Source organism: Cantharellus anzutake, assembly GCF_015039405.1.
Source record: "Cantharellus anzutake strain C23 chromosome Unknown EI90scaffold_37, whole genome shotgun sequence".
Classification (NCBI taxonomy): Eukaryota; Fungi; Basidiomycota; class Agaricomycetes; order Cantharellales; family Hydnaceae; genus Cantharellus; species Cantharellus anzutake.
In genome coordinates this window covers 89,609-116,367 of record NW_024066987.1, presented here as the reverse complement: position 1 = coordinate 116,367, position 26,759 = coordinate 89,609, and the positions used below count along the sequence as shown (strand labels likewise).

At 48.1% G+C, this 26,759-nt stretch overlaps 10 protein-coding genes across 10 annotated transcripts; 5 read left to right on the top strand and 5 right to left on the bottom strand.

Annotated features, from left to right (window-relative positions):
• Nucleotides 1-601: 601 nt before the first annotated feature.
• EI90DRAFT_3017775 (uncharacterized protein) lies at nt 602-1,701 on the bottom strand (the record flags this gene model as incomplete). Its single annotated transcript, XM_039057147.1, has 5 exons — nt 602-735; nt 965-1,050; nt 1,108-1,274; nt 1,576-1,617; nt 1,672-1,701. 5 exons carry the CDS (start codon nt 1,699-1,701, stop codon nt 602-604), a joined length of 459 nt encoding a protein of 152 aa, XP_038913969.1.
• Nucleotides 1,702-3,584: 1,883 nt separating this feature from the next.
• EI90DRAFT_3155845 (uncharacterized protein) lies at nt 3,585-4,480 on the top strand (the record flags this gene model as incomplete). The annotated part of the gene is made up of 4 exons (XM_039066017.1): nt 3,585-3,717; nt 3,774-3,932; nt 4,129-4,295; nt 4,351-4,480. The coding sequence occupies exons 1-4, from the start codon at nt 3,688-3,690 to the stop codon at nt 4,478-4,480; spliced, it is 486 nt and encodes a 161-aa protein (XP_038913968.1). The 5' UTR covers nt 3,585-3,687.
• Nucleotides 4,481-5,134: 654 nt separating this feature from the next.
• EI90DRAFT_2926466 (uncharacterized protein) lies at nt 5,135-6,808 on the bottom strand (the record flags this gene model as incomplete). The annotated part of the gene is made up of 6 exons (XM_039054916.1): nt 5,135-5,260; nt 5,300-5,883; nt 5,950-6,114; nt 6,234-6,281; nt 6,362-6,410; nt 6,722-6,808. 6 exons carry the CDS (start codon nt 6,806-6,808, stop codon nt 5,135-5,137), a joined length of 1,059 nt encoding a protein of 352 aa, XP_038913967.1.
• Nucleotides 6,809-7,120: 312 nt separating this feature from the next.
• On the top strand, nt 7,121-9,623 carry EI90DRAFT_3065548 (uncharacterized protein). Its single transcript, XM_039060879.1, has 13 exons — nt 7,121-7,556; nt 7,687-7,834; nt 7,896-7,939; nt 8,000-8,009; nt 8,070-8,087; nt 8,150-8,201; nt 8,268-8,302; nt 8,388-8,412; nt 8,478-8,548; nt 8,710-8,810; nt 9,074-9,444; nt 9,498-9,534; nt 9,591-9,623. Exons 1-11 carry the CDS (start codon nt 7,498-7,500, stop codon nt 9,135-9,137), a joined length of 627 nt encoding a protein of 208 aa, XP_038913966.1. The 5' UTR covers nt 7,121-7,497; the 3' UTR covers nt 9,138-9,444; nt 9,498-9,534; nt 9,591-9,623.
• Nucleotides 9,624-11,028: 1,405 nt separating this feature from the next.
• Nucleotides 11,029-12,440, top strand: EI90DRAFT_3281357 (L30e-like protein; the record flags this gene model as incomplete). The annotated part of the gene is made up of 5 exons (XM_039066821.1): nt 11,029-11,094; nt 11,241-11,358; nt 11,415-11,680; nt 11,736-12,028; nt 12,086-12,440. The coding sequence occupies 5 exons, from the start codon at nt 11,029-11,031 to the stop codon at nt 12,210-12,212; spliced, it is 870 nt and encodes a 289-aa protein (XP_038913965.1). The 3' UTR covers nt 12,213-12,440.
• Nucleotides 12,441-12,898: 458 nt separating this feature from the next.
• EI90DRAFT_1596962 (uncharacterized protein) lies at nt 12,899-13,736 on the top strand. Its single transcript, XM_039051946.1, has 2 exons — nt 12,899-13,248; nt 13,312-13,736. The coding sequence occupies exons 1-2, from the start codon at nt 13,147-13,149 to the stop codon at nt 13,639-13,641; spliced, it is 432 nt and encodes a 143-aa protein (XP_038913964.1). The 5' UTR covers nt 12,899-13,146; the 3' UTR covers nt 13,642-13,736.
• A 1,429-nt stretch (nt 13,737-15,165) lies between these two features.
• Nucleotides 15,166-16,612, bottom strand: EI90DRAFT_3065536 (uncharacterized protein; the record flags this gene model as incomplete). Its single annotated transcript, XM_039060878.1, has 7 exons — nt 15,166-15,475; nt 15,530-15,640; nt 15,728-15,771; nt 15,820-15,997; nt 16,055-16,167; nt 16,219-16,411; nt 16,594-16,612. 7 exons carry the CDS (start codon nt 16,610-16,612, stop codon nt 15,240-15,242), a joined length of 894 nt encoding a protein of 297 aa, XP_038913963.1. The 3' UTR covers nt 15,166-15,239.
• Nucleotides 16,613-18,353: 1,741 nt separating this feature from the next.
• On the bottom strand, nt 18,354-19,858 carry EI90DRAFT_1596776 (uncharacterized protein). The gene is made up of 7 exons (XM_039051944.1): nt 19,563-19,858; nt 19,454-19,516; nt 19,275-19,390; nt 19,097-19,209; nt 18,863-19,040; nt 18,768-18,814; nt 18,354-18,713 (listed from the first exon to the last, which is right to left on the bottom strand). Exons 1-7 carry the CDS (start codon nt 19,623-19,625, stop codon nt 18,559-18,561), a joined length of 735 nt encoding a protein of 244 aa, XP_038913962.1. The 5' UTR covers nt 19,626-19,858; the 3' UTR covers nt 18,354-18,558.
• Nucleotides 19,859-20,373: 515 nt separating this feature from the next.
• EI90DRAFT_3017767 (uncharacterized protein) lies at nt 20,374-21,493 on the bottom strand (the record flags this gene model as incomplete). The annotated part of the gene is made up of 7 exons (XM_039057146.1): nt 20,374-20,577; nt 20,599-20,802; nt 20,916-21,028; nt 21,094-21,127; nt 21,187-21,282; nt 21,348-21,407; nt 21,458-21,493. 7 exons carry the CDS (start codon nt 21,491-21,493, stop codon nt 20,374-20,376), a joined length of 747 nt encoding a protein of 248 aa, XP_038913961.1.
• A 379-nt stretch (nt 21,494-21,872) lies between these two features.
• On the top strand, nt 21,873-23,809 carry EI90DRAFT_3017766 (uncharacterized protein; the record flags this gene model as incomplete). The annotated part of the gene is made up of 5 exons (XM_039057145.1): nt 21,873-21,908; nt 22,519-22,942; nt 22,984-23,396; nt 23,461-23,713; nt 23,751-23,809. 5 exons carry the CDS (start codon nt 21,873-21,875, stop codon nt 23,807-23,809), a joined length of 1,185 nt encoding a protein of 394 aa, XP_038913960.1.
• Between the last annotated feature and the right edge of the window lie 2,950 nt (nt 23,810-26,759).

The window sequence follows — 26,759 nt, the reverse complement described above, 5'->3', positions numbered from 1 at the left end:
TACAGATGACCAGGCAGCCGTTTTGGACAAGTTGGCATGCTTTTCTATGGCAAATTTTAGTGTGATCTTGGTGTGATCACAGCTTAGTTAAAATCGTTCCCCCGCTTTTTCCGTCCATTAAGTCTGCAGCGGCATTGAACAAAAATGAACACGCTGTAGAACCTGGGCTAACGAACATAGAACCCCATACTAAACATGGAAACTGGACGGACTGATTCAGTACTAAGTCCGACCTTCAACCCTTCAAACTGTACCAGAATATGAGCCAACCTGTTATTGCGCTTGCAATTTAGGACCTTCGGTTCAGCTCTCCGAACCATGGCACTCCTACAGCCTACGAGCATGATCAACCTAGTACTTATTGGGCCCGTATTTGATCCCGCCTTCCTCAAGAGTGTTCCTGCTCGTCGACAGTCACTGCCTTTGCTTTCATAGGGTTCTTTGCCTGTATGTAGGGCGATTTTGTTTGCCCATGGGCAACATCTTTAGTGGCTGCTCTTAAATTCCGTTTCATAGTACAGGTCTATTCGGTTGCTCTCCTGATCTTCTCAATTATTGCCATGAACAGAGGCAATTCCAGCATCTGGAAAACCCCTGTGACCTAGGCAGATTTCTCCAAGAAGCCCGTCCAAGACCATATTTTCGTATTCCATATCCCCCCCCCAGCAACCACAGTACCCTCCCAATATGCAGTATGCTGGGCAACGCACAGTCGGAAGCCCTGCCTAAGTGCATCTGTTCAACTCATCTGATGAATGGGCCCCGATTCACTGCAAGGCCATGCCTAGCGGATGTCAAATACCCTTATATATTCATGTTTGTGCCCTGTTACGTATATTCATGTACACTAGTTGACTTGCTTTCAGCTTGATGCGAGGTCGATGAATACGCCAAGGCAGACGCAATGATCCTTACTTTGCTCAAACTCGTTCAAATCTCCAGGACTGATAAGGAGGGCCCTCACTATACCAGAGTATTGCAGGGGTCTCGTTAGCGGAACTACCATTGTTCGCGAGTTCCAAGCTCAGTTTGGTCTTGCCAACAAAAATTCTGTAAAGCGAGTCACAAGGGGTGGGGGTATAGTAATATAACCTGATAAAAGCGAACCTGTAGATGTTTTCAAAGCTTGGATCCTTCTCAATTGACCAGTAAAAACGAGGTGTATCCGTTGCTGATAAACGCTTTCCGATTTCGATTAGACCTTCCAGTCCGAGATACTCCCCGGTGCCGTTCTTGACATTGTATAGACCTGCACCAATGCTCTCAAAGGTCCACTACAAATTGACATCGAGAAGTGATGATGCCAGAAGATGGAAGATGGCCAAAGGCATGACGACATTCAGATGTCGGTAACGTCAAAGAGGTACCGGTCTTACCGCCTGCTGGTTTCTGCCTCTGTCCGTTTGGCAACCATTAATGTCCCTGAGAAACGCGAGCTTTATTAGGCCCTTCACACCGGGCGGGGCCGCCACTCACTGGAAGCAACAGAAGTCAAATTAGAGGTGAGGTGAAACGGGATGGTGATAGCATTAGGCTTGGACCAGCAGAGCGCCGAAATAGATGTTCAGAGCAAACCTTGCGGTCATCGAGAGCTGTGTTGCTCTTGGTGTTGATCAACTACGCAGAGACGGCCTCAGCGGATCCGCCTTCCCGTGAGTCTATGGCACGTACAACATAAGGTATTCCTGGTTGGAAGGACATGTTGGAAAGTTGAAGTTGACCCCTCCGATGGAGGAGCCTAGGATCTTTATAGGACTGTGAGGAGCAAAATTCATTTTCGTTTTCACAGCCAGGAATTTCGAGTGCGATTTGTCCTGACATACTGAGAACGATAGAGATAGGCTGTAGATAGGTACTTGATACGCACTGCTTCCTGATTCGGTGACCAAACTTTACGTGATTTGAACGGTATTTCTAGGCACCATTTCTAAAGGATCATGGGGTACACAGCTCTCGATTCATCTACTTGTCATCCTGAGAGAACCCTCTTATCCTGCATGCCTCACGCTAGCAGCAGAAAAAACGAATGAAAGCATACAAAGGACGCAGTATTGCCACAAATGTTGGCAACTCTTTGGTCCACAACCTTGTAGCCCGCGATTCAGACGTGGAGATCCTGGTATTTGATTCGTCGGAAATGTCCTCCGAGCAGTCAGAATCCGCACCCCCCTCCAAAAAGAGGGCAGCAGTATACGGACGCACGATCTAAAGTAGGCAGGACTCCAGCCTAGATCTGAAGGGCAAACATAGTCAGGCTTCAGTGGGTCCGCGTTCTTAGTAATAAAAAATCGAATCAAGGAGCGGCAGTCAATTTTTCTGCTGGTTCTCAAATAATTTCCCCAGAAACTGAACAGTGGCATCCCTTCTCAGCGTTGTTCAAGTTTCCACGTTCGTGAGTGGTGGGGGTTTCCGTTCTTCTTATCGATGATTTGCGATAAGGGATGCGCGTGCTCAAGAACGCACTTGGCCTGTTTCGGGCGATCTGCCCACTACCAGAAGGAGGCCTAAGATAAGCATGAGGGTTCCAGGTCCGCCCTGGCTAGGCCCATATGGCACGAAAACAGTTCACCGACAGAACATGAAGGGAAAATAACCCTGTCCAGCAGCAGGGACTTGTACCATGCGACTACCTCGAGGAGCACGCAGGAAGAGTGCTGTGTGCGCCACTGAACTCATCGCAACAGTCGATGGACGGTACCGGCAGAATCCGGTATCTGCGTTGACACTTTTCATTCACGTGTATGAATTAGCAAAAAAAATCCGCGCCCGATTTGGATCCACATGCAGGCCACGCGATCGTCCAAAATGGCAGCAAATAAATGATGATCGACCGCCAATTTCCTAAATAGGGAAATCACATTTCATCCAAATCGGGCGCGTCCACTTTTCAGGCCCGCCCAAGGTCGAAAGTCACCAATTCGTCCTCCCCACCCATGAATTGCGAAGGAGACTGGAGAATCTAGGAATGAAGTTCCCTAGCAGCCACCAGATCGCTTGATGAGGAAGTATTATTATCATCGAACCAACGCACGAAGCCAGTGGCCTGGTACTATTGAAGGGACGTTTTTGTTCTGATCCTTCTACCGCTTTCCGATTCGTTGGAGGGGTAGTGCTGCCTTGGGAGGGCTGATATGGTAGGCCTTAATTTACAAAGAGCCCCCACCTACTCAAGCCATGCACCACGATTGTCCCCCGGACCGTACGCCCATACATACAATGCAGCCCTCTTTTTGGAGGGGTATATTCTCCACATTTGGGTCTGAATCGCAAGCTGCAAGATTGTGGACCGGAGAGTTGCCCACATTAATGGCACTGCTGCATCCTTTGCGTGATTGCATTCTTGTGCTGCTAGCGTGAGGCATGTGTATCTGCAGGACACGACGCTTCTCTCAGGATGACGAGAGGCTGAATCGAGAACTATGTGTACAAGTTGAAAGCTACACCCCATGACCCTCCAGAGTGATCTAGAAAATCACGTAAAATTTGGCCACCCGGCAAGAAGCAGTGCGTATCAAGTACCTATCTGCAACCTATCTCTATCTATTGGATTCTTCTGAGCATCTTAGGAATTGCCAAACCGCACTCGAAAACTAAAACGAAAATGAAATTCGCTCCTCACAGATCTATAAAAATCTTCGGCTCCTCCAACGGAGGGGTCGACTTCAGCTCCTCCAACGTTGCGGAAACATGTCCTTCCAACCAGGGATACCTTATGTTGTGAGTGCCCACTCGCGAAAGACTCAGCTGGATCCGCTGAAGCCGTCTTTGCACAGTTGATCAACACCAAGAGCAACACAGCTCTTGATCTCCACGGAATCAACCGCAAAGTTTGTTCTGAACTTCTATTCCGACCCTCTGCTGGCGACCCAAAATCTGATGCCACCCCCCGTCCCATTTCACCTACGCCTCTAATTTCTCGCCTGTTGCTTCCAGTGAGTGGCTCACGTCAGTCCCACCTCCAATCAGGCTCACGTTCTTCAGGGACATTAACGCTTTCCAAACGCACAGAGGCAGCAACCAGCAGGTATGGAAATAAGACCGATTTGACGTCATACATAGTCTGAATCCATTTGCTGTCCCCACATTTCTTCATCCACCCCCTGGCACTACCGCTTTTCGACATTATAGTGGACCTTTGAGAGCGTTGGTGCTGGTTTGTACATTGTCAAGAACGGTCTCGGAAAGTACATCGGACTGGAAATTCCAATCGAAACCGGAAAACGTGTATCAACAAACGACACACCTCGTCTCTACTGGTCGGTTGAGAAGGATCCGAGCTCTGACAACGTCTACAGGTTTGCTTTACCAGATATTACTAGCCAACCCCTGTAACTCGCTGATTTCCACCAGAATTTTTCTCGACAAGACCAAACTAAGCCTGGATCTTGCAAACAATGGTAGTTCTGCTAACGAGACCCCTGCGATCATCTGGTACACTGAAGGGCCTCCTTCTCAGTCCTGGAGGTTTGAAAGAGCTTGAGAAGCATCGATATCATTTTCTGTACAATTAAATGGCATAAGAAATCATGCAACAAAAACCAGCAGAAAATCTTCTCCGATAACACAACCGGTACACTTGGCAGATATGAAACTTTTAGAGGAACTTAACGTGAGGTGGAAAAGACAATCACTAAATTTCAAGGAAAATTATCGATTCTCTTCAAAGGTTTCGATCGATCTGAGCCAATGGAACGCAAAGATTATGGGAGTAGGTGAGTCCCTGTCATTAAATTGACAGCCGATGGCAGAAATTTAATACTTGCACGGATGATTGTTCTCCTTCACCACGTGGAGCTGGATCCCGAAGTTGAAGCGTATGACCAACACTCCTCCATTAGTCCCTAACGTACGTTAGTCACTTCACTTGCTGAGGTGCAATTGTTTTCGAAGAAATAGGACTGCGAATAGGGCGATGTGCCGAGCCACTGTAGGCAACATCGATTCGAACGCGGAATAATAATGATAGGCGGAAGCCGATAAATACCTACATACATTACGCATGACGGTCGATTGCTTTTAACTACATCGCGTACAGAATGCACATAAAGGAGAGCTCGATCAGCATCATTATCAACGAAATTTGAAAGATCTGCTTGAAGAAATTAAGCCTACCACCACCCCCGCCTAAAGACCCTTAATGCAATCCATCCTTGTACACTACCTGGAAGCTCTTCCTTTCCAGGATCGTTTCCCAATACTGGACCAGCTTCTCCCCGACCTTCCACTCCTTTGCTTCCTCTCCCTTCGAAATTGCATCATTCTTCCTCACCGCATTGATCCTCTCCCCTACGTTCTTTACGCCTTCCTTATCATTGCTCCCTCCAGAAGCGCTAACGGCTCTCGCCAACCAAGCCATCAAATGCAAATCAGCTAAAGAGATCTGATCCCCTAAGGCGAGAGGACCAATAATCTTGGAGTTGAGCTCGTCCAGGATGGACGGGAGATGAGTAGCCCAGGCCGCTCGTGTCGTTTGGAAAAACTTCTGGGAAGCTGCTACTGCAGCAGCCGCCTCAGAAGCGTCCCATGTAGTTGGGGCATCGGGAAAATTATGGAATATATCATGTGTCGGTGAAATCGATGCTTGTTTCTGCTTGAGAAAATCGACCGTTTTCTGAGAAGATGGAGAGATTGGGACTGGCGAGTCGGAAGGATTAGGGGAAATGAGACCATGGAGGTGAGTTTTGAGAGCCTGAACTTTGTTTGCAAGCAAAGCTTTTGTTAATATCACTTCTGGGGACGAGGCGGCCGCCAGTTCTGACGGAGAAGAGAATGGAAGAGTGGCAGAAGCCAGTCTGAGAAAGCCAGGGTCCGCAGTTGGGGAGTGGAGAAGGGCGATGATCTCATTGTTGAGGTGGGAGAGCCCGACCGAGACAGGTGCTAGAGCTGCACGAAGTTATCAAAGAAGCCTCTGTTAGTGGGGGGCAAGCAGACAGGGGAATCCGGGTCTACCTGGGGCTGGAGCGTTGCTCGTCGTTTTCGTTTTAGATATGACTGTACGGCTCCTGTCGAGAAACTCAATGATTGTCTTGGTTTCCGTGAGAGCTTTGTACCGCACTTCGACATCAGGTGCCGAAAGGGTTTTTTCGAGTGGAACAACGAGAGTGGGGACCGTTCCTGCAATTAAACAACGAGGAAGATGCCACAAGCGTGGGAATGATAATGATAAGGGTGATGTGAAATTATAAGCGGGTCACCATAGGGAGTACGGCGTGGTCGATCAAGGAAATACATACCGTTCGGATTGATTCGAAGATAGGCAGGATCAAAATTCTCTCCCATTACTACATAATATTTTCACGGCATGAATGGACAGGGAGGGCATTCCGTAAGCAAGCCAGGAGCTCAAGAATGAGCCACGTACACAGATCGACAGTTTTTATTGTGATTTCATCTTTCCCGAAGCCTTTCTCCTCACTGGAAACCAGAACAAACCTCAGGCTATGGTACGTGATGGAGAAAGCAATACGGACAGTGCAAGGAGAACTTGAGGGGCGTACAGACAGGTAACCCAACATTCGCCATGGGTTATAGTTCGTATCAGGTGACCCCAAGGGAAAGGGTCGCAGAAGAAGAGAAGGAACGATTGAAGTGCCCAGAATCAGCGAAGTAGAAGCGATGACCACGCCATTCCATGGAGCAAGTTCATAGCCATATCACAAAAAGGGGTATGTGAGATCCGTACGCGAGATCCGACTGCACTCAGCCTCGATAATATGGAGACTCTTTCATTTGGCTTACCAGCAGACGCCCAGATCGAAGGCGGATAGGAGTACAAGATAGCTTTTGGTGCGTCAGACTTTGGCGACATCCTTTGCCTCGAATCCGGATGATCTAATCGTTGTCCCGGAAAGGAGCTGAGAGGGACTCAAAGGGACTGATGAGTTTACGGGTTACAACCAACCGATCGAAGCAAGATGTGCCTGCGCGGGGATGATGTTGGGATGATGCGTTGTGCTGCGTAGAGATGCTATGTAGATTGCAATCAACTTGGCTAACTAGCAGGGACTTTGATGGGAAAAAGCAGTGCCCCTATAAAGATGCGAAGCGTGAGGGTTGTTCATGTAGCCCCTGGCATATTGCACTGCCAGTGAGTCTATGTATATGGCATTCTCCGATCGGACTCCTTCCCACGATCCACGAATTGTGTGCTCCACTCACGCAGCACCTGAATTACTGGTGAACGACTGGGAACGGAACCGGGTCCTCATTAGACGCCTGAACGATCAAATATCATTGATCGCGCGAAATTACTCACATGCACTGTTCAAGTCAAACTCGCTCGGCACGAATGAGAAGCCTTGCGCGCGTATTGGGTCTTAGGAACATGGAGACAAGGAGGTATATTATATACCGCTGTCCCTGGCCGCTTCTCGTCCACTCCTCACCGCGTCGCTTCCGTATCTCATTAACTTGGTCTGGTTTCTTCTGTTGACCCTTGCTTGTCGACATTCCGCTTTCTGTCTGCCATCCAAGCATCTGCTTGCTCTTCGGAATACAATGGCGAGCCTGAATGCTCTATTTGGAGCCATGCTTGTCGGCGTGATTTTGTGTTCAAGGTAAGCATTTTCTTTTCTTTCGACCTCATTTTTACTAATTTAGCATCCACAACAAACCCTGTACCTCCTACCGATGTGAATGATGCTGGGCACACGACCGTGAATGCATCCACTTTCTGACGCCGCGTAGCCTTCTCGGCGTCCTTACCGTCCAAGTTTGTGGCTACTATGCCAGGTTCAAGAACGATCCGCTGTGGATGAAATCCTGGATAGCAGCTGTGTATGTTGTCGACCTGTTGCACCAGCTGTTTGGGTCCTGGTTATCGTATCGTTATGCCGTAGGTTTTGGGTCTGATATCGGTAAATGCCTCCTGACTTCATGTTCGTTTCATGGCGTAGATCAGCATCTATACATGTCCGACTTGTCTGGGCCGGGTGCATTGGTATGTAGGCAACCTTTCGTTGATAATGTCTAATTGACCCTTTCGTTTGATGTCGAATAGGTCTGTTGGGGTGAGCAATATCTAACCCTTCACGAAATCCCTCATCACAATATTTCCATTCACTTGGAAGGTTATCGCCCTGCTCGAGGTACGTACCGCCCAGCCCTGATTTCATTTTTTTTGCTCACTTAATCGGGTTGAAAATGGAAGCCACTCTCAGCTGCGCTCACACAGCTCTGGTTCGCTCGCAGATTATATCAATGTCAGCCTATCTGCCCCCGTGCTTCCCTTGACCTGGCCTTACGCACATGACTATTATTGCAAACAGTCAACAAGAATCAGATGTGGCTTGTGATTTTGACGGTACAAGTCCTTGCCTCGGTCTTTGTATGAGAGATACTGAGATGTATTTTCTCCCCTTTCCCCTACCCATGCATATCGTCACTAGGTCGCACTGTCCATCATGTCAATGGGTCCGTATTTCTTCCCCATATCGCTCCCATATGTGACTGATAACTTACCGGGCTCGCTCGCGCAGTTGCGGGGCTGGCATCTGCAATCATCATATTCTCCAGACAAACTTTCGCCCAGTTTGGTGGGAAAGATACTGTACGTTCTTCCAGCTTTGCCTCGTTATCTTCCCACCTCCCCACCGCCCTTTTTACTTCAAACAGAGATGTTGCGGACTTCGCGCTTCTCTCCTTTTTTTTGACGCTCTCACGTTGGCACATGATGCACGGCGCTGATCTTTGTTGTTGCACCTCATTCAGTGGCATGTAACCATATGGTTTGCAGCAGGCTTTCTATGTGATGTCCTCGTTACTGTCCCTGTCGCATGGTCGTTATATCGCTCCCGCACGGGTTTCCGAACGTAAGTGTGTTCTTGAGGTTTTATTCCTTGGATTTGTGTTTTGCTCTTATCATTTTGTTTTCGACTTACGAACTTCCGGCCTCAACCCATTCGTGATGTCCTCCCTTTTTGTTTTTGGTTGCTTCGTTATCCCCCTTTCCTTCCCCTTGGGCCGTTCCACACTGCAGGTGGATAAACATAACCACACCATCAGATCTCCCATCACACATTCCTGCTGATTGGATGGATTCGGCTAATATATTGCTCTTTTCATCGTGTTCCAGGACGGATCGCCTGATGACGAGGCTTGCTATTTGGGTCATCAATACGGGCGCTCTGACTGCGTAAGTATGCACATTTGTCCCCTCATTTCTTCCTGGATACCTCTCCTGGATGAGGAGATAACTTCTCAGCATCCCCTTCTCCTTTTCCAATACTGATTATTCCCTTTCGTTGCACGCTCGATATACTTTCCCGGATGGGACGCGCTGTGCACTTAGTACATTCGCCCTCCTCGTTACGGCACTGGTGAGTCATTTTAGGGGTCTCTCCTGCATGCAGCGACGGAGGGAATGGGGACCGGAGATTTGACATCGCTGGCACTCGTAGTTTTTGGTCTATCCGCATACCCTCGTCTACGTCTCCCTTAACCTCAGTACGTTAAGTTCTTTATCTCATATGGGGGTTTTGCCTAAACCTCCTCAACAGTTTTAGCATCGTTATACTCAAACTCTCTGGTGGCGTTGTACGTTCACTCCCTTCCATTTAATCGTTTCTCGTTCAGACCTTTGAACATCGTAGCCTCAATCGCCGGGGTCGGTGGGAGAATGGGTTACGTAGGGACTCTCATATCCATTGGACAACCACTTTTCCTTTATCACGACTGCGACGCCATGTCCTGAATGCCTCTGATCCTTCATCCAAATGTGGTTCTGAGGCTTTGAGTTCTAACACTGGATTGGACGACCAAATATTGGAAGAACGGACAGCGGAGGATGATTTTTGGGGGAGAGATCAATGGGACGATCCGTGTGATGATCTTGTCCCTGGGTGTGCCCATGAGGCGCATGATCCACAAGGGACCACAAAGATGTTCCATCGCGGTGAAAACACGATCGAAAACCCCAGTAATCAAAGAACTCACGGGACAATCACGGTAGATATTGAAGAGTCCCAATATCGGTCTTAAGGGTTCGCAGGATGGTGAGATTTCAAGTCTTCATTCCCGCTTGACCCTTAGCCGGGGCTTAACTCTCGGTCCTGTTGCCCTGACTTCAGTTTAGAAGGATGGCTAGCACAAGGGGGTGGAGCGTCCTGGACCTATTGCGTAGCTCAGGTATATTCTTACCCCGCCTAATTTATCATTTCACATCCCTTTTGTTGTTTTATACGGAAGTCCCCATGAAACGTTTTGACTATCAGATTAGTTTGTGGCCCATGTCCGTGGAGCACAATATTAAGGCAATGAATGATGCCGCCCTTTCCACGGCGTCCAAGTCCCGGGCTCTTGCATCGGTGCTATTCGCGTGTGAGCATCTCCAAGATGATATTGCCATTGTGGCGGATCATTGGCAGGGAGTATCCGATGAAGGACCTAGCGCTGGTCACTCACTAAAGTGCTCAGGTCAATGTGGAGATTCATGAGGAATCCCATAGTTAGACGAGATCCAGCCCACATTTTCGGTGCAAGTTGTTTGCGATTGAGTGCGTGCGGCGAGTGGGGTTCGTAGGAGTCGGAACCGCATGGCTAGAGAGAGATCACATCTAAATTTCCAAATTGGACACGGGGGTGGGTCGGCATGCTGCATCCCATGATGACCACGCGCGAACAACCATTAGAATTCTACTTGAGTAGCAGCCGGGGCACTTCCAAGAGATTTCCGCCAGAAAATGCCATCTAGTTCATGCGTGTCCTCTGAGCTACCTATCACCGAAGTGCACAGGACACGTTGGTTATCTCTGAGTCGGAAATCAATGCGATTTAGTCGGTGAGAATCCTAGAGTACTATTAGGGTTGTCAGATGTTGATCGCATGTGACATGCAAAACTGACATCCACGTGGCTGTGAGAATTCCTCTTGACGGCCTCTGACTCCACTTCCACTCGTCGACACACCCCTCAAGAACAATGGTGAGATTCCTGCTTTCTGCAGGCCTGATGAAGAGGACCCTTCCATGCAATCCTTGCACAGCTAGGTGGGAGATGACAGATGAGTAACGCTGGATGCATCCAGAGGAACATGGATGCAAGATCTGCGTTGACTCGAAACTCCGCTGCTGCACGAGATGATCCAATGCTGAGATCAGTGCATGCCCACCGATCAATGAGGCTGTATGGGCGTTGGCATCAGGGAACTTCTCGAGGTTTCTCGATGCTAACATTAGAGCGGGGTCCTCGTTCAGGCCTCGTCTCAATGACCCCAATTATTGAAGACATTTCATGTCTGTCTAGCCCCCCAAGACCAAATCCTCGAAGGTCCCAGCCCCAGCTCCAGATGCTGTTGAGGACGTTAAGAAAGATGTTCCCAAAAATCCCCTGTTCATAGCTCGTCCCAAAAATTTCCGAATCGGTGCGTGGCAAACTGAGTTTCCTTCCGCTCGGTTCGTTGATGTTCCCTTACTTTAGGCAATGCTGTTCAGCACAAGCGCGATCTTACTCATTTCGTCAAGTGGCCCAAATATGTTCAACTGCAGAGGAAGAAGATGATCCTAAAGCAACGGATGAAGATCCCTCCAACTATTGCGCAGTTCAGCCATACACTCGACAAGAACACTGCCACCCAATTGTTCAGATTTTTGAACAAGTACCGTCCTGAGAGCAAGCAGGAGAAAAAAGCCCGTTTGAATGCTATCGCTACTGCAACCGCAGAGTCAGGGGAAACCCAGGACAAGGTACATTTCTTTTTACTTGTTGTCGATCAATCACTGATCACATGCACTGTTACAGCGAACCCCAAAGCCTTTGTTCGTCAAGTATGGTCTCAAACACGTCGTCGCTCTCATTGAGGCCAAGCAGGCGAACTTGGTCGTCCTTCCACATGACGTTGATCCTATTGAACTTGTTCTCTACATTCCTACTCTGTGTCGTAAGATGGGCGTTCCGTATGTTATTGTTAAGGGAAAATCTCGACTTGGGACGGTCGTGCACAAGAAGACAGCTACTATCCTTGCCATTCAAGACGTGAAGAGTGAGGACGAACGGGAACTTGCTACACTTGTCGCTGCCGCCAAGGCCAACTTGTGAGTCTGCACCCCATTTGCCTGCAAGAGGATCCATCTGACGTAACTTTCCGTTAGCACTGACAAATATGAGGAGCAGCGACGTCATTGGGGCGGTGGTATCCGCGGTAGAAAATCGGCAGCCAGGCTCATCAAGCGCTCCAAGGAAACTGGCATCACCATTGCCAGCCCGTATTCGCTGTGAATCTTTTGCCTCGTCATTTATCGGTGGTTCTTGGAGTGCAAGGTGGTACATGAACATTTATGTCCAATGGCATCGACAGGATGCTATCATGCCTCCATGTCTATACCTCATGAATACATGTCTGCTGTTCGTTTCTTCGCGTCCTCCTTCCCTAGTATTGTTCAGTCCCCCCTGTCGACAAGAACTGCGCCACTGGAAATCTTAATATATGGCTGAGCTGGTTGCGCGAAAATTAAAAGATGTGCCTGCACTGCAGAATTGCAGCTGCTTCGCAGCACAATTTGGGAAGCTAGGCTTTGAGTGGTGCGCAAGGATCCTTATAGGCATGCATGACGTAACACGGTGTGTTGGCACTACGCTGCTGTGAGTTGCCTCCGGAATGGACGCTGTCAGTGTCAGGCATGAGTGTGATTCCCACGGCTCAAGACAAGGTTTGATGCCTCAGCAGCCTCTGACGCCATCAAGCGTTTGTCAATGGCTCTAGGTTGCCACTCAGATCTCGCGTATTCACTCCATCAATCGACTCTATTCTAGTGGAGGTTGGTAACCTATCTGTCATTCGGCATGCTCAGCAACAAATAACATGCACCACTGTCCCCAGTCTCAAACGCATCACTGCTCCATGCCGTACATCTACTATGATTCGGTATGCTACAGAGCATTCGCTCAATCATCAACAATATCCTGTCACCTGGATATTGTGAACGCCTCGATGTCGACACTGCACTGAACACGGTAAACTCCTGATATTTGATGTGACCGCGTCATAACAGAATTATGTGCCCGGCCTACCACCTGACCTGACCACTACAATTGTCGACATCATCGCACTGCCAATGTATCATGTACCCGAGTTTGGGCCGCCGGCTGTTGTTGGTTGGCCGAATGATCCACGGCTTCATTAACTGGGCAGGGCGGTGAATGACTTGGGAGGATGTTTAAAAACACGGGAATGCTCTCTTGTGTTCCCTCACTGGCAGGTTTCAGTCGGGCTTTCAGTCCTCTCTTCTCTTTCCTTATTTGTGCGCTGGTTGCAGTAAGTTCAGCTGCTCTACGCAGCAGGGCGACTCGCAGTCTCTGGGCTAAAGATTCTTTCTAGCTTCCTCTCCACATCCGCGACTCGCATTATCATTCACTTGCACTACCACTCGATTCGCCTCAAACATGCGCGCTTTCACGGCTGTTGTCGTCGCTACCTTGTTCGCGTCTCAGGCTTTGGCGGCCCCTGGAATGTAAATCTACGCAAAATAATGTTTTACACGGAGTCTCACTAGCACATTTATTAGTCACCCTCGCGACGTCGATGCCCAAAATGAGGAGCTGTCTAGCCGCGACGAGCATGGCGAGGATCCCGTCCGCCGTCAACCTTTTCTTCCTCATAATGTTTTTCATGATCTATTGCAATACCACGGCGCGATGGTTTTCCTAGCGGTTCTCAGTTTTCCCTGGGCACTTTCAACTCTCACTTTCCACATGCACAACCGTTTGGGGGCGCTTCTCATCTACCGGTCCGCAATGCGGAGCTATCTAACCGCGACGAGCACGACTGGGAAATCGGCCGCCGTGAAAGTGCTAGGGATCTTGGGATTTCACTGCCCTTTTTAGGCTATGGCCCATCTATGTCACCACGACCCTTGGGACGTCGGTTCGGACCACTGGGCCCAGGAATCGCAATCCCCCATTTCCCACCACAATTTGGGCTGTGAGTATCTAACCCGAATTTTAGAATTATTTTGCACTAACACCGAGCAGTTATTCAAGGGGACCTTATCGTGGACCGATCGACAGGAGAGAAATGAGTCAGGGTGAGCTCAAAAGAGCATTTGGGGGTCAAGTACTCGCGAATGGTCCAGAACAAAGTGGTTTTTCCGGTATACCCCATCAGATGTGAGTTAGTGTGTTACTAGAGTGCGTGTTTACACACTCGCTGACCTTTTCCAGTAATAGAGTCAGTTGTATTATGTCTGAACGTCTTTAACCATATTTCAATACTCAAGTGCAGTACAAAGCATGCAATGAAGACATGAAAATGATTTGTTAAGTGGCGGACTTATGATATAAAGTATTTATAAATCATACAACGGCATGCTTGTTTGGAAATGCAAGCAAGAAGTCGGAAAAAAAATCGAGGATAGAAGGTTCTGATGAAGGAAGCCAGTGTTGAAGTATAAATATTAAGATGTGTAGGTGTAGTCACAGCTGCATTGGCGCCCGAGCTAGTGATTACAGTCGACTCCTTATCCTCAAGCATTCAATTGGATACGTGCACACACCATTATCGACCCATTGCTGAGCCGGGCGCCCCTTCCTTATTCGGTGGGTTCTCGCGATTAGTGCCGGGCAATACCAGGGGAATGTCATGGAGTAAATATAGGGCAGCACATCGATGAACGCCAGCTGTAGCTAGTCAGCTACCCTATTAGAGGGAAAGTCCCGGCCCTCGGTAGCGAACGGCCCACCTTCACGGTTCTTGGGTGGCACTAATTAAGTAACATCCCTCGCGGAGATGGTCTGTGCCAGCCGGACCATAACGTGGCCAATCTGGAAGAATGCTGCCCAAATCCTCTCCCGCGACGATGATCGCATAGGGGTTACCATTTAATCTGGCAAGCTAGTACGAATCCCGAGAAGCCGAATGCAACCGTAACGTTCTGACGTCAAGACCGAATATTTCTCGTTTTCTCTAATTTACATTTTGTGCACATCCACTTCCCATAGCTGTGTCGTATTTGTGACTGACTTGACCAAAGGGACATCATGGACAACGAAGACTTTCGTGCTTCCTTGGATCTTTCAACGATTCGTCCCATCATCCTGCCGTTCACCAGTTGTTTGTCACTCATGAGCCATAGCACAACCACGGTGCAATGTAATGTTTACCCACACCTAGTTTTCTGTCAGGACTTGCATCGACAACTGGACGTCCTTTTTGCCCGTATGGTAGCTATGTGGTCCAAGATACTAGTTTCATTTGGTCTGAACTTATGTACAGGATCAACGCTGTGCTAAGAAGTGAGCAAGATAGGATCATGCAGCCATGTCACCACTGACGGGTGGATGGAGACCTGAGTTTGAAGAGACACCCTTTCTCCCGGGGGAGAATCCGAAATGTCTGCCCGTGCAATACCACAAGATCACGTTGAGGGCTCCCCACGAAGAAAAAATGGCATAAGGCCAGGTCCACCAACTGGGAATAGATTGGCGACCAGGTGGCATCGCGAACTGGAGGATTGCATAATGAGGTACAATGACGATGAGATACGCTGGAATAAGAGTGATAAGCTTGAGGGCGTGGTTGGGTGACAGTTTGTACCCACCAATAGGATACCATCCCATGGCGATAGCGTCCCGTTTCAAGTCACGATCAGCGTCAAAAGATGCTTGACGTAGCCACTTGTACACTACTGTCCCGTATGTGAAAATGGTTACTGGGACGGCAAGCCATATCCAGATTTATTCGCCTGCTATGAATCAAGATTTCAAAATCACAGTTTGCAGGCGCTAGATTTTCCTACCAATTCGCATGGTTCTGTGACGCCTCGAGATCCAGCACCACATACTGGAATGCAGAATTAGATCGTCTATGAATATCGTAGGTAAATCTCACCCTGTATTTCCATAAAATGGCCGAATGATGGAAGAGGGGATTATGACAATTAATGTGATGAATATGGTTATGAAGCAAACAGATAACGCTGCGAAAGTCTTCGCTCCTCTCTTTCCAAGCCATTTCGAGTGGAAGACTTGAAGGTAGGTCAACACTGCGATTGCAATGCTGTACAACGCTAGTGACCAGCAGTAGAATTGGAAGATCGGAGTTCGAGCAAGAGTTAACTACGTACCAACACCCTGATTCCCAATATGTTTCAGCACCGCTTGCGTGGTACAATATGGACCCTCAGTGACTTCACCGGCGAGCGCCCATTTAATCGACAAAATATTCGATATCCCATGACTATAGCAAATTAACCGAGGGTTAGCCACTGATGGGTTACCGTTCTCGCACTGATATAGTGGAACTTCCATTGTGTCCATGAAAATAGCGCAAAGGAACAATACAGATATGGGCTGAAGCCGTTTCCCGACACCAGAGCCAGATGAGCCATATCTGGATCTACGTCGACGCTTGTACGCTTGTCTCTGTTGGGGTTCGTGGACAAACTGTTGTTTTGAGTATCCCAACGGATGCGTGCTAAATGCTCACCAGAGAGTACGTAAAAAGGGAGGACGCAAGGACAAAGGCCACTGCGCCAGTTTCGGAGATAAGCTTCAAAGGATGTTAGACGATCTCGCAAAAAGCAGGGAAAACTCACAAGGAGGCCAGCACGGAGGTGAAAGTTGTTTCTAAGGGGCTGGTCGAATTCGCTGTTAGTATTGTCACCTGGGCATGTGCTAGCCATGTTTGAAGTATGCTGGATAAGGCTAGTGGGGGGTGACTTTGCATACTTGTACAAACTCGAAAAGACTCGCCTCCCGATTCTCAGAATCTGCATTAGGTGAGAAGTGGCGGTCTCCCAATCTGAACCGTGCTTGCTTCCAGCCGCCAGCCACTCGCCACGAAAGCGTCCCATCAACACTCGCCCCGAGTCTAATCAGACGTGCGCGCGTGATCTAGAGCAGGTTTCGCATAATATAATCGCCTTCATGAAATTGGATTTATGACAGCCGCCGCCATCACCCCTACGACGAGCCTACATGTGGAGATCATCAGGACATAAAATAAAAAGAAGCAAGCCCAGTTACGCATCTCTCATTGGTATTGGTACCCGTTCTATTTATGATTGTTTGTATGTACAGAATTAGGAGGATCAACAACAATAAACAGAGGGGTTATTCCCGTTACATAAGTAGAGGCTAGTAACCTTGAACCCGGTCGTAATAGACCTCAGTACCATCTTAGCTCTAACTCCAACCACATACCTTCACAAGCATCGACTCTTCTACGTTACTTCATTCGTCCACTAGGCATGCCGTTCGATCACATGCTGTACGCCACTTTCTTTGAAGAATACACACACATCTCGCCAAGTGAAGCGCCACATCCCCTCCCTCCAAATCATTGGTTGGAATCAAGCCAGATCCCTGAAATTCCCACCATGATCGTCAAAGTGCTCTTCTGTCAAAAACCGACTTCAAACCGTACGACCAGAAGGGGAAATTTTCTATATTCGCACTCTATTGTTTCATCACCCGGCTCGATCTTTTGTGGAATTACGCACAATTCACGACATTGTATATCCCACTTTTCAACGCGCTGCACAAGCTGCTGGTCTATTCCAAGAAAAAGAAGAAGGAATTCTGGCAATGCAAGATGCCGAACTTCGATTTCTATTTTGTCTACTCATCCTGGAAGGGAGTGACGCTGGTTTGTGAAATGCAATGCAGCGCTTGAATTGCTCTGAGCTTCTCTGAGAGCGGATGCTGATGCTGTTTAATCCTTCTCCAGCATACTGGAGTACGTTACTGCGATATCGCAGGGGTATTTTCTGTGGCGTTCCCGACATCTACATGGCTATGTGTCGGCACCCGAGCCGGGTATACCTCTAATTTTGGACATGATGCACATGCTTCATCAGCGACCCGTCACTGAGCCCCTCATCGTAGCCGCACTTTCTCTTGTTTGGCTGATTCTCGCGATCAGGACCAACCAGAACAGGAAAAAGTGAGAGTAAACGTGAGGGAGCAAGACCAATGTTCCTTGTTTTCCCTGATTTGCCGTCGATTATGTTGCACTGCTTTCCTCCCAATCATCCTTCACTGGATCGAACAAGCACACCGACATAGACATATCCTGCACATCCGCTTCCCGAAGCGGCATCCTATTTGTGCCTGACTTGGGCACAGGGGACAGCAAAAACTATGCTCCCTCGATCCTCCAATGATCCGTCTTTTCATTTTATCGTTCATCAGTTGCTGGTCACAACTACAATGTAACATCTGGTCACACGTCCTTTTCTGTCAAACTTTTAACTGGGCGCTCTTTTTGCTCATATTGTAACTGCGTTGTCCAAGACACTGGTTTCATTAGTCTGAACCTAGTACGGGATCAACGCGATGCTAGAAAACGAGTAAGCTAGGATCATGCAGTCATCCCAACATCGATGGGCAGATGGAGACCCGGGTTTGAGCTCCTGGGGGAGAACCCGAAATGTCTGCCTGTGCAAAACCACAGGATCACATTGAGGGCCCCCCATGAAGAATAAAAGGCGTAAGGCCAGATCACCCAACCCAGAACTAACGGACCCGGAGGTGACCTGATGAAACGAATTAAATAATATGGTACAATGACGACAGTGTACACTGGAATAAGAATGATGAGCTTGGGTGCACGGTGGTGCGATGATTTTCACCCACCAACGGGATACCATCCCATGGAAATAGCGTCCCGTTTCAAGTCCTGATCGGCATCAAAAGAAGCTTGACGTAGCCACTTGTACACTACTGTGCTGTACGTGAGAATGGTTATTGGGGCGGCAAGGCACATCCAGACAGTTTCATTTGCTGTGAATCCAGATTTTAAAACGCGGTTCGCAGGAGCTAGGTTTTCTTATATACCAATTCGCCAGATTCCACGATAATGCTTCGAGACCCAGCACCACATACTAGAATGCAGAATTAGATCATTCACGTATGCCGCGGGTAAATCTCACCCAGAATCTCCATAATATGACTGAATGGTAGAGGCAGGGATTGCAACACTTAAAATTATAAATAGAGTTATGAAGCAAACGGACGCCGCTGCGAAGATCTTCGCTCCTCTCTTTCCTAGCCATTTCGAGTGGAGTACCTGAAGGTAGGTCAGCATTGCAATTGCAATGGTATACAATGCTAGTGACCAGTCCATTTGGGAAATTGGGGTTTGAAGCAAGAGATCGACTACGTACCTACACCATAGTTCCCAACCTGTTTCAGCGCCGCTTGTGTTGTACAATATGGACCCTCAGTGACTTCACCGGTGAGCACCCATCTGAAGGACAAAATATTTGATGTCGCATGACTACAGATAATAAAGCAGGGGGCGACCACTAAGTAATGTGTTGATTTTATTGAGGTGGGACTCACATTGTATCCATCAAGATAGCGCACAGAAACAATAAAGATATGGGCTGAAGTGGAGGCTCGACACTGGGATCCGATTCGCCATATCTGAATCTACATCGACGCTCGTAGACCTGTCTCTATTGGGATCGTAGGGAAACTATTGTTTTGAGTATCCAAAGGGGTGCGCGCTGAATGCTCACAAGACAGTATGTGAAGAAGGAGAATGCAAGAACGAAAGACACTAAGCCAATTTCGGAGACAAGCTTTAAGAGATGTTAGACAAGCCTACATTTGTCAGTGGAAGCTTACAAGAAGGCCGGCATGTACGCTAAAGTTGTTAAGGGGATGATCATTAGGATGGTTGCTAGCCATAGCTTATGATGAGGGGAGTGGAGGGGAGTAGGGGAGTGGAAATTTTAGAGATGGAAGGTGACCCATGTTATAGTGACAAGCCCAGCCATTTGACAATCGATAGCCACACAGCCTTGGCAGAAGCGCAATTCGGAGACCACCGCTTCGCGCCTAACGCTGATCTATGAGGCAGCTTTTCGTTAAAAATAGTGCCAGGGTCTCAATTACCTTTGCTTGCAAGGTCACTTCGAAACCTCACAATTGCGTGGGAACCATGTCACTAAAATTGTTCCTGGTTTTCCCACATTCCTTGCACGTGTCCCTGGGAGATCATATGGTGGCAAGTAAGCACTGGCAAACGAATCCACCATATGCATATCGTGAGGGCACAGAGGGAGCGCCCTTTCTGAATACGAAAGTGCATCCTGACTACTGGCTTGCCATCTGATCGGAGGACCTGAAGGACAACGCGCGACATCTTCTACCCAAATTGGCGAAATTGTTGTGTTGAAAGCGCCCGAAGTTATAGCAAGTGGCCGTGGAGAGAATGGCCATCCCTTGAATCGTACATACTCAGGACCATCTTTCTCGAAAGCAAAGCGGCAGCATCGTGAGTGGAAATAATGGCCGTACGCGACCATATCACATCCTCCGCCAGGTAGTCAGCGTTGGGTCAACCAGATCAATCATGCTCTGAGGGTTCCTGCAATGGACAGAGAACGTGAATCTCCACCCCACAATTATTGCTCCACGCACCCACAGCAGATAGTCACGTCGGTTCGTGAATCGCAAACAGCGCTTGAATCGGCATCAACTTGCTTTGAGCTTCCCTGGGGGGCAATTTGAATGCCGATGCTAGTTCCTGGTTTTTCTCCAGCACCCTGGGATTGGTGGAACCGGGTTGGGTTATGATAAAGCGCACGAGTTGATGAAACCAGTAGCCGGTGTTCGTAACATTCTCGTAGTTCGCAGGCTACCTCATTAAGACCCTCACAACCTGGTTCGCGTCCAGCCCAAGGCTCAGCCGCGAGCAATCCAGCCCGTATATCCTCGGTGTCGGTACATCAAACCGGTCTTTGATGGATGAAACCACAACAATGTTCCGCAGGTTCAGGCCCTGTACCGGAGTTTGTCGGGAAAGATTCGCGTGCAGTGTCGGCTTAAGAATCCTCTCAATTGATTCACCTCGACCCCCATTCTAAGCCGGGGTTTCGCAGATCAAGATACATCAATTGAGATGGGAACGAAGTATCTAAGAGGCAACGTGGAAGTAAAGACCAACTCAAATCAAAGTTCAAGGCAGTGATCAACGTTCCCTGGAGGATTTCCCCACCAGTTTGGGAATGGACGGGGTGTCCCACTTGCTCCGTAAACGGCGAAGCTTAGGATAAAAATGACTGTCTGGGCTCCACCATCGAGAGCACCTGGCGAGGACAGACGGGATTCAATTTGCGCCATGGTATTGCTAGAGTTATCTGGCGGTACTTACCACCGAGAATGTAATTGTACTCCTGGTACCAGCCCTGCGGTGCGGATCAGGATGCATCTAAATACCATCTCCTAACTGAAAACAAATATTCACCGGGTGATATCGACGAAGCCAAACTTGAGAGACAACCCCGGTGATCACTGAGCTGAGCACAATGGAGTTGACGCCTGCGTTCAGGGAACCTGCGTACTATAAAACATAGGGAGTGAATATCCTAACCCCTCATCACAAACGCATTAATGACGAGGACTCACCATATAGATAACAGGCGAGATGATGCGATCCACATGAATTCCTTTGATTACAGGCCAGCGCTGACACCCAGGCACATGAGTCAGGACCAAACAATAAGGTAGTTACAAACCTTGAAAATCAAGTATTGGATTCCTGTAGGAATCATTCCAAACAGCAAACCAACAGGCACCTGCAGAATAGCACGTCAACCCAAAGTTACCTTGCTTGCAAGGTCTCTTGCATGTCCACAATTCGTGGGAATTCTGCAAATATATTGGTGGGAATTCTGCAAATGTATTGACCGCTTTTCTGCACGTGTCCTTTCCTCCGACGGCTCATTTGTCCCGCAAACTCTGTAGCGCAAATTTAGGCCCCAAAGGTGCTGTGCACAAGATCGTCTGTAACCTAGGGTCACCATGACAATATGACATATAATTCGGACCACTTTCACTATAGTACCGCTCAGGCGGTAAGGCAAGCCACCTGGCCCCTCTGCAAACAATCGATTGTTATCTTGAGCGCTTGTAGCTAAAACTGTGACAACTATGTTAACTCAGACTTCAGACACCCAGTCGGCTCCTGTAAGTACGAGTTTGACTCACTGCGCATTCGTCTTCACTCATTACTGCCGTTTTCAGTTGATTTGTCGCGTGACGGATTTCTTGCTTCCGTATGAATCCTGGTGCTTGAACAGTGCCAAACTTCATCCCCCATTTACTCCACAACAACACCGCTTTTTTCCAAACAGATTGTTGGATCATGTTCATGGAGCTGATATCTAGCGACGTTTTTTTCCGATTGTGCGTAGCGTTGATATTTAAAATTCCCGGCAGCTGAACTTCATCCCCACTTTTCACCTCAATGGCTGCATGGAATTGGCTGAAAATTTGGCAGCAGAGTGTTGGGGAAAAAACACAGGAGCTTTTTTTTGGATGGAACAATTTGATGAATTTTTGAGAATTTGGATAATGGGGCAGCTACGGCGACGGACTAGTGTCTAGGGTACAGCAGCAGCTAACTCCTCTTATACTTTATTTGGTGTAGATTTAATATACAAGCAGTGAATCCCATTGGCTTTTTATATGCATGTGTTTTGAAGTCGCTGCGAGTGTCTCTTCTGGTGCATACGGAATTCCCCGATGTGGTACTCGTTCTGGAATTTTGATTTTTAACTTTCCTTCCAACCAACAGTATCGCATGGCTCGCAAAACCAAAACCTCTCAGAAGCAACAATCTCGCCTTAATAGTCTTGACCCCCCTCAAGGATCAAGGGAGGAGCAATCTGAAGATGTGGAAAGGCCCTCATCTCCAGACACCACAATTCAACATCAGACTCAATCCCGCCGACGGCCTCCTCCCTTGCCCATCCCTCAGCACACCTCTGAGCACAACCATATCTCAGAGGACGCTTCCAATCATTTTCACCCCACTATTCCTGATTCCGTGTCTGCACAAACACTGAATGGGCTCGATTTTTTGCTGGCAGCTCTTGAGTCTCAGAATACAACCCACCCTGGGCCTGTGCAGCAACCAGTGATCAGTAGGGCCCAGCCGATTACTGCCGGAACTCCTGAAACCGTCTATGATAATAGTTACTCCATTGAGAAAATACAAGGTGTGTGTGTGTATTTCATTTTCGAGTGTCTCTTTTCTCAGGAGCAACAGCCCCTAAAGCAGCCCAGCCTAGCGCCAGAGCAAGCAGAGTAGCCCGAAACAAGGCTCCCACTAAAACAAAGCAAGTGGAAACTGATTCCGCGACAGCAGAAGCCTGGCCATTGCCTGGACTTATCACATACAAAGTAAATGTGGGAGGGAAAGCGAAGCCCCAGCTGCTTTCACTTGATCTAGAATACGAAGATTGGAAGAGTGCCATTTCTGCGACACCTGGATTACCGGAGAACAAACGCTTCAGGCCAGAGATCACTTGGAAGCTGGGCACAGCTCCGAAGATGCAAGACCCGCAGACAGTTGATGATAATCAAGAATACCAGCTGATGGTGCACGAAATAGTCACGCAGCATGAGAAGGATGGGAAGCAGCCAGAGGTTGTCATCACCATTCGAAATTTGGTCTGTTGCACTTTCATACTATCACAAAATCTGCTTGTTTGTTGAAGCTAAATGCGGCTTCCAGCCAGAGAAAGATCGAAGAAAGACTGGCCAGAAAAGTACAAAGAAGAAGCAAGGATCACGGAAAGCCAGGAAGAAAAGATCAAAGACTGGCCGGGATGACTCCAGCTCCTCTGACAGTGAGACTGACTCTGGCTCCACGGACTCAACCACGGATGAATCCGATTCTGATCATTCACGTCGTGCATGGCGCAAGAAGCCAGCAAAGCTGGTGCTTTGGCAAATTGAAGACTTACTCCATGAGAAGCACCATTTCTGTGAGCAGCACCTCAAGAACTGCTATGTCATGCCAAGTGGAAAGCACCTTTCCCTCACAAAGGCAGTTGCCAAGCGATGGGCTGGAGCAATTGTAAGATTTTCACTAATACAAATATATGTTCGGTACTGAATGACACTAGGAAAGTGGAATTGCTACACTCGAAAAGCCGCCCGCATCAGTCCTTTCTACTGCTGATGGAATTATTCCCCCACCGCTAGGTCATCGCTCCAATGCAAAATCAGTTTCTGCTCCTCTGCCACAGCCACCTCTGCCAGCCTCATCTATGCCACAAATGGTTGTACTACAACCCCCCCCTCCATACCATGGTCTGTACCCTAGTCATGCATTCCAGAATGCATATGGACATCAGTGTACCACCTGTGAGCATGCTGCCAGATATCATGGATGCCATGACTATCATCGACCACACCTGCACTTGGAACAAAATTTCGGCTCTCAGGCTGTGCATTCCCAACGCGGTGCCCCAGATCTTGCACCAGACAGTGATGATTTTTCCCCTCCATCAGCAATATTCCCATCAATCACGGAATGGTTCGAGAGACTTGAATGTGATAGGAATATTTTCCCTGATCCTGTCCCCCTTGCTGTATTTTCGGAGCCATTGGCCGTACTGGGCTATTTCCATCTTGATGATCTTGATCGCGCATGCAGAAATCTGGGAGGCTTGGAGTCATTAAATGTTGGATTTGCCCGTGGCATTGCTGAAAAGCTTGGAAAGCTTGTCCGGCATGAAGTCAAGCACATTATTAATAAGTATAATGCACCTAGCCACCACTAGCTTTCGTAGTCGTTTAATAGTGCAACTCTAGATAGCGTACAATGTCTATAATGTTTAAAAATAACTAGTCTTCCTCTTCTACATCATAGCCAGCGTTAAAGAACCAGCCAAATGCATCCTCAGCTGTAATAGAATAGAATAAATCACATAGATGTGCTTTAACTGCCTGTTCATTTTGCTGTCTTTGCATAAGATGTCGCAGAGATGGTCCACTATGCCGAATTCTTGCTTTGAATGCAGCAAAAGCCTCCTCAATTGGGTTCAAGTCGGGTGAGTATGGTGGGAGAAATATGAGCCGGCATCCACTGCCAAAATGAGGAAATTAAAAAGTGTTAATCATAACATAAACTCATACATACTTGTGTTCAACCAGATGACGGATAGAAGGATGCTTATGGATTGAGCAGTTATCAAGGACAATAGTGGAATTTGGCTGGGGGAAAGGGTTCATCTCACGTAACAGCCTTCGAATGAAATGGCGAAATGTAATTGTTGTATATGCACCTATGCGTGCCTCGGCATATAGTGGTCCTTCAAGAGAAAGTGCTGGAAGCAGTGAATATCTAACAGAATCAGTGACAACACACTCTAAATCAGAGCTGAGGCAGCATACCGTTTTCCACGGATCCGACTTGCACGAACCTGAGGTCGGTGGCCTTTCCGAGCCCATCCTCGCAACCGGTTAGTATTGCGACTGTCCACTGCAGTTTCATCCACAAAAACAAGCTGATCAGGCAAGTAATTATCCCGAATTAAGCGACGATATCTATCCCGGTCTCTCTCATTTCTTTCAGCAGCCACTTGGTGGATCTAGATGTCGGTGATGGATTGGGTTATCAAGCTTAGGGTCACCACTGTTGACTCACTGATTTCATACAGAAACCATTACGTCGAAGTGTTCTCCATATACACGATTGGGATACAAGCCTTCCCCGTTGCATTTTGAGCTTGCCTTGAATTTCATCCAAATACAAATCTGGTCGTGCAGCAAGCAAACCTTTGATAAACTATGATATAGTCAGAACCCAGGGCAAATGTGCAAGGGAATATAATTACATGCTCATCTGCATCACTTAGGGCCCTCTGACCGCTGGCTGCCCTCGTATTTGGTGCATCAAAGCCACCATGTTGTGCATATTGCTCTCTCCAGCGTTGAATTGAGCGTGTACTCACACCAGTCAAGAATTGAACCCCATGTGGTTCCAAATATGCATTCATGCGAACTATGAGGGCTTTGAGATCACTACTAAAGTGGCAAGGGGCCATTGTTCACTTTGAGTTGAGCACGGGAGTTGGAGTGCAACATCGGGAAATTCCGTAGGCGCCATCAAAGTGATGCCTGCGACATCCTCAAAACATACACAGATAACTTCCATTGTTCATATGTTAAATTTACGACAATATAGGACTATAAAATACAGCAACCGTTGACCAACACTGAACCCTAGACACTAGTCCACTGCCGTAGCTGCCCCATTATCCAAATTCTCAAAAATTCATCAAATCGTTCCGTCAAAAACGCTCCTGTGTTTTTTCCCCAACACTCTGCTGCCAAATTTTCAGCCAATTCCATGCAGCCGTTGAGGTGAAAAGTGGGGATGAAGTTCAGCTGCCGGGAATTTTAAATATCGACACTACGCACAATCGGAAAAAAACGTCGCTAGATATCAGCTCCATGAACATGATCCAACAATCCGTTTGGAAAAAAGCGGTGTTGTTGTGGAGTAAATGGGGGATGAAGTTTGGCGCTGTTCAAGTGCCAGGATTCATATGGAAGCAAGAAATCCGTCACGCAACAAATCAACTGAAAACGGCAGTATTCCAATCTCAGTTCGAAACTCACGCGCATCTCTCCAGACACGATTGTACGCTCTAGAAACCTTTCCTACACGCAATCCACACGTGTGCGACTCTCAGATGTGCGACTGTGCTGATTAAGCCGTTCTCACTCGAAATTCAAATGCCTGTGCACACCTAGAAACACGCGCTTGCACCCACTCCACTTTCTTCTCTGTGTTCACAGCTCCCCAGGCTCAGACACACGACTTTTGGGCCCCCACACACATTTTCCACGTCCCCCACCTGCTTTTTTGGCAACACACATGATATTTGCGCCTGCGCACACTGAGAAACTCGTGCCAGCACATCCTAGTCCAGCCACACATGATATTCACGTGCTGACGGCACTCTACCTGTGTATTTGCCCTCCGACACACTCTCTCGCACACGGCTGTGGACACTCGCC